The sequence below is a fragment of the Calliphora vicina genome, chromosome 1, assembly GCF_958450345.1.
Source record: "Calliphora vicina chromosome 1, idCalVici1.1, whole genome shotgun sequence".
NCBI classification, from domain to species: Eukaryota; Metazoa; Arthropoda; class Insecta; order Diptera; family Calliphoridae; genus Calliphora; species Calliphora vicina.
Window position 1 is genome coordinate 160504635 of NC_088780.1, and position 6608 is coordinate 160511242.

Sequence of the window (6608 nt, forward strand, 5' to 3'; positions counted from 1 at the left end):
CCTTTAACACCTTGCGTTGATTATTATCCAATTAAGCTGAAAGGGATGAGTGTAAAAGATGTTAATTATCCAAGAAAGATTTTAATAAATTTTACATTAGTTGTTTAATTAGGTGGAAAATTTCAAAACAATAATTTAACAAATTAAATAAAAAATGTTATATTAAGTTCCTAAATTTACAATGTATTATGCAGTTAATAATTAAATTAACTTTTAATGTAATTACTAATTTTCCCTTATATGTAGCTCTTCAAAGCAATATTTTTTTTTTTCAAACATATGTTTATAATTTTTCAATTTTATATCTGATTGTAGCTGTCACCAACAGCAATGAGTATATATGACATTTGTTTGACTCAAACTGTTCTAACTGTTGTTGCATTAATAACTAATTTTATTTTTTCTCTCCTCTATGTTTGAATGTTTATGCTTTTGAATTGTTTTTAATTAAAATTCATAAAAATCAATTAATATTTACAATTAAAACCACAAATACTCGTACTTATTCATGTATTTATTTATTAATTCATTTTCTCTTTCTCGTTGTTTTTTTTTTGCATTTTTTCTAGGTAATTTTTGACTCGTTCTATGCAAGGTTGTGACCTGAGGTGATTCTTATTTTGAAAATTATACATAAATTTTTAAAAACGTATTGAATGGATGAATGGCAAATGTCATGCAAATGCAAAGTGTAACGATTGCATAGCTATTGATGCGTGTATGTATGTTAAATAATAATAATAAATATTATAGAAAATAATAATAATAATAATAATACGCATATGTAGGTATTTATTTATAAATTAATAGTTATTTACATTTGCATTTTTATGTTTAATTAATCTATTTACAAACATTCGTATGTTACACATATAATGTTTCTTAAAGCAAAACATTAATTTAAATTGAATTTTAATTGGAAAAAAATACAGAAATTATATGTACGTTTCAAAGGAATAATTATAAATTGTATTGGTTGGCAGATGACAAAAATTAATAGATTCATCGAATTGAAATAAAAAACAGTTTCCAATTATACTTTATCTAGCAGCCAAATTGCTTTAGAATTTCGAAATTATTAATTTTAAACTTTTAGCCAAATTACAGAATTTTTGTTTATACAATAAAACTTGGATTAAACAAATAGTATCGAGAAATAATTTTCAATATTTCCCAAAAAAAAACTTAATTTTCTTATATTAGGTTCTTCACAGATATTCACATGTGATTTTATGATATATATTGTGGGATTTTATTATAAAGTAGTTTAATCGTCAACGTTTTTTGCATACAAGTTATTACAAAAATTACGGGATGCAAATAAAAATAAAACTTAAAAAAAACAAATTTTATGAAAAAATTCTAGGAAGTGGTATTTTTAGTTCTTTTAAAAATTTCTGAATTGAACAAACCATCTCTCTCACGTTGAAACCGATTGAACATATTCACCATAAGCTTTGGTGCTTCAGTGGCACTTTTTTTTCAAATAAAAAAAATAAAGCAAAACTTCGCTCATATGACGATTCGTTGGAACAAAATTCGAATTTTCATACCCTACACCACCATAGTGGGGAGGGTATTATGCGTTTGTGCAGATGTTTGTAACGCCCAAAAATATTAGTCTAACACCCACCTTAAAGTATACCGATCGACTTAGAATCACTTTCTGAGTCGATTGAGCGATGTCCGTCCGTCCGTCTGGTCGGCTAGCTGGCTGTCCATGTAAACCTTGTGCGCAGAGTACAGGTCGCAATTTTGAAGATATTTCGATCAAATTTGTACATATTATTTTTTCGGCTCAAGGACCAAGCTCACTGGCTGAAATCGGTCCACTATTTCACCTAGCCCCTATACAAATGTCCTCCCGAAATTGGACTTTATCGGTCATAAATGTTTAATTTATATATGTATCTCCACAAATTCCGCTCCAAATAAGTTTTATATACACAAAATTCATGTCACCAAATTTTGTTACGATCGGTCCATAATTAGTCATAGCTCCCATATAGACCCGCTTCCGAAAATCACTTTAACGTGCATAAATCGCTTAAAAATGTTGGTAAACACACAAAATTCAACATAGTTAACTTTAATATAGACATAAATCACACGACCTAATTTCATGGTGATCGGTCCATAATTGGTCATAGCCCCCATATAAGGCCCACTTCCGAAAATCACTAAAAAATATAAATTATTGAAATTTTAAAAGAAAATTTTTTTTTGCTCTTTTACTTAGTTGTAGGGTCGGGCTTGACCGACCATACTTTCTTACTTGTTTTATGTATAAATGACAGATATGTACCCTTCAAAATGATTTATAAGTTATTAAAAAAATTCAAAAATTACGCCATCTTATGAGAAAATCATTTTCATTTCAAAACTCGTTCAAAATTATTTTTTTTTCGAAAAAACTGATATTACCATGGCCTTTAATGTTCGAATTTCTTTAGAAAAAAGTTATTTTATGTCGCACAATCGTATTTTTTTTTGGCAAAAAGTCTATTTTTTTACAGTTATTTTTAGAAATCTAATGATGCAATTCTGTAGAGAAATTTTTAGTTAGTAGAAACCCATGATTTGTTTTCGAAAAAAATAAAATTTTGTATAAAAGAGAGTGTGGTAAAGTTACCTAAATATTATAGAACGAAAACTAATGAAAATTTTACTACATTTCATTTGTTTATACAATAAATGTGGTTCAACTACCAATAGTTTTAGAGCATTTTTATTAAAATATAGTATTTTAAATTTAATAGGAAAGAAAAAATCTTTAAATTGCATATATACACATAGCCTCAGAAGTGAGTATATACCAGTGATTTTTAAGATCATAAAAATCATTATATTCCGACTTAAATCCTCTTTTTTCAGAACCGAATCTATTATTCAACTCAATCTCCATCAAACCGAAACTTTTAAATTTTAATCGATGGATAGTTTTTGGGATTTTCATTATCTTAAAAAAAATCAAATTATTTTTGGTGTTTACTACCTTTTGAGGCTCACTGTAGTTTAAGAGATCTGAGCAAATCAAAATGGCTCCAAAAAATTTAGAATTTGCAGTTTTCATTAGAAAAAAAAAATAAGTTAGCTCGGTCTACCTCCGTATTAGTACTAATACTAAATGAAAGTTTGGAATATTTTCTTTTATGTTATTTAAAAAAATTCTGCGACTTTTTGCCATCGCTGAACAAACATAAATTTTGTGATAAAACTCAGGTGTTTTTTATGAATATTTACAATAAATTGCAAAGCATATTTACAATAAAAGGTGTTGCATACCTTTAGGCTTTTACTTTTACTTTTTATATGGGTGATAGGAGCAACTATGTTCCTTTCCTTATGAAACTTAACAGATAGATTTGGGTTTATATAAAACTTGTTTATGTCGAATTTCATCACGATACTATTATTTTTATTAAAACTATTTTCAGAAATGGACATATATGTGGACTAGGTTCAAATATGGACCGATTTTCTTATACTTTGTAATATGATATCCGGGCACTTGGAACTAACATATTCAAAATTTAAATAAGATCGCTGCATTATTTAAGAATTTATGACTGATACAACGTTTTTTTTTGGAAGAACCATTGTATGGGAGGTACCCCTAGGGACTATCCGATATGAACCATTTTTAATATTTAGCTTTTCTATATGAAACTAGCGTGTACCAAATTTTATAATCATTTGAGTACTGCTTCTACTTTTTGCAAAAAAAAGTTATGAACCCATACCACTGTGTGTCGTAGTGGAACTTTTTTTCCCTCATGACAAAAGCTATCGAAAAATCGACAAATTATTGTCTCTACAAATCGGCCCACCCTATTTTGCGCTCTTTTTAGTAGCAATAATATAGGTGCCTGGGTAATGTTTGGTTTAAACAGAAGCAGTCGTGTGTTTTCGCTCAGCTTTTAATAACGATCAACCCGACTTCATTTAAAATATATCTTAGGATTACGTTACAGCTACATAGGGCTTCTTCAACATGTTTGATTAATAATAAAAATTTATTTGAACTTCCCGTAATCAATACACATATTATGAATATATGAATTGAAAAATTAAATATTTTTCTGCAAAAACTTAAAACAATTGCCATTAAATACTATTAGTTAGTGCATCAACCATTTCAATTTAAATGTAAATTCGGATGATAGAGAAAAGGATATCATCAGATCTAAGATAGCAAACAGAATTATGACGCACAGAAGAACAATGAAGAATAATGACAAGGATAAATTCATACTAAACATTTATGACGATACAAGAAGATTCTTGAAACGATATAAGGATAAGATAATCATAACTAAAGCAGACAAGGGAAACAAGACAGTTTTAATGTACAAAAAGGACTACTACGAGAGAATGGATGAGTTATTGAAAGATAGAAACACATACAAACGAATTTTGATAGACCCGACACAAAAATTACAGAGGGCAAACAACAATCTTATTATGGACCTATATAAGAAAGAATATATAAGTATTTATGATAAGAGAGTATTAACATCAAACGCAGCAACGGCCCCCAGGCTTTATGGACTTCCTAAAACCCATAAACTAAACAATCCACTTCGTCCAATATCATCATCGGTAGGAGTACCCTGTTACGAATTATCGAAACATACTGGGAAGATATTGAAGAATATTATACAGGAAAAATATAATATAAGGAACTCCCTGGAATTAAAGATGAAACTGGATACACTTACATTGGACGAAGATGAGATCCTTATATCTTTGGACGTGGTATCGTTATTTACAAACATACCTATACACCTAGCTATAAGCAATATTATGGCAAAATGGAGTTCACTACAGAATCACACCAAAATACCAAGAACACAATTTCTGAAGATACTTCAATTCTGCTTGAATGACAATAATTATTTTGTACATGACGACAAATTATACCACCAGACATATGGTATGCCAATGGGAAACCCTTTATCACCGACAGTTGCTGATATAATATTGGACTGCCTACTGGATCGAACATTAGCGGAGCTACAGGAGAAAAATATTAAAATAAAACTCATCACAAAATATGTCGATGATTTATTTGCTATAATAAAATATGAGGATGAGGACATGATACTAAAGACATTTAACTCATATCACAACAAGTTGAAATTTACGCTGGAGAGAGAAACGGACAACTCTATACCATACCTTGATATGAGAATACATAGGAATAACCAGAGGATAATAACAGATTGGTATATGAAACCAATTGCATCTGGACGATTATTGAATTTCCACTCAACACAACCCATGAGACAAAAGATGAATACAGCGATGAATCTAATTAACAAAGTTATGAAGATGAGTGACCGACAATTTGAAATAGGAAATATGGCGAAAATTAAGATTATACTGAAGAAAAATGACTTTCCAAATGATCTAGTGGATAAACTGATAATTAAGGTCAAAAATGGGAGTAATGATAATTCTTCACGGGGAAATGACAAAAAGGACACATCTGGCAACGCCAAATATTACAGTATACCTTTTATCCCAAGACTAACTGAGAACAACAAATTGGGAGAGATGATAAAAGACCAACAAATAATATTTGCACATAAACCAAACAGAACAATACACAGCTTATTTACACAAACAAAGACGAAGATTGAGTGCAGAGAACAAGGTGATGTAGTGTATCAAATTGAATGTGATGGCGGAGACAGTGAGGTGTGTGGGAAAGTGTACATTGGCACAACAAAGAGAAATTTAGGCGTGAGAATAGATGAACATAAGGCGGACATAAAGAGAGAAAAACAATCAACTGCACTATCACAACACTGCATTGAAAACGGACACAAACCAAACTTTGAAAGAGTGAAGATTTTAGATAAGGAAAAAAGGGAAAATAAGAGATATACGTTGGAGAGCTTGAGAATACAGCAAAAATCAGAAAGTGCAATAAATACAAAAGAGGATAAAGATAATACAAATGCAATCTACACCATTGCAATATTTTAGTAATAACAACAACTGTGATCGAATAAGACAAATTTACTGTGATATTTTATTTATTTTTGCATACATTTATTTTAATATTTTTAAGTTTTGTGTTGTGTTGTCCACTTATACAAAAAACTGTGATATATTTTATAAATGATGTAAACTTGACAAAAAAGATTATATGTAAGTAAATTTGTTGAATATGTAGATTATAATTATTGTTGTTATTGACCAGAATTTTCCTTTTGTATATTTATAATGTTACCAGATTAAAATAAAATTCAATCCCTGAAGAAGTTGGAAATAATACCAACGAAACGTCGGATTATATTGAAAATGATATAAATAATCTTTTATTTACATCAAATCACTGACCTTGAAAGCCTGTATATAGGAAACTATATAACTATCTATGGAAATTCTTTTAATTGCTGTTGAATGCATATATTTTATAGTTTCGGGGGTTGTACAATAATTTAGACAAATTCACACAGAGAAAACAGATTCGTGATAGCAACCAAATTTGTTGCCAATCGAATGATTCGGTTACAGACATAGAATTTTTCGGTTCGGTTAAAACTACCAAACTTGTGTTACCCGATTTAAAATTTTGTAGTCACAACTGTAAAATT

At 29.4% G+C, this 6608-nt stretch overlaps 1 protein-coding gene across 1 annotated transcript; it reads left to right on the forward strand.

Moving 5' to 3' along the window:
* Positions 1-4224: 4224 nt before the first annotated feature.
* Positions 4225-5994, forward strand: LOC135953813 (uncharacterized). The gene has a single exon (XM_065503828.1). It carries the CDS (start codon positions 4225-4227, stop codon positions 5992-5994), a length of 1770 nt encoding a protein of 589 aa, XP_065359900.1.
* The last annotated feature ends 614 nt before the right edge of the window (positions 5995-6608 follow it).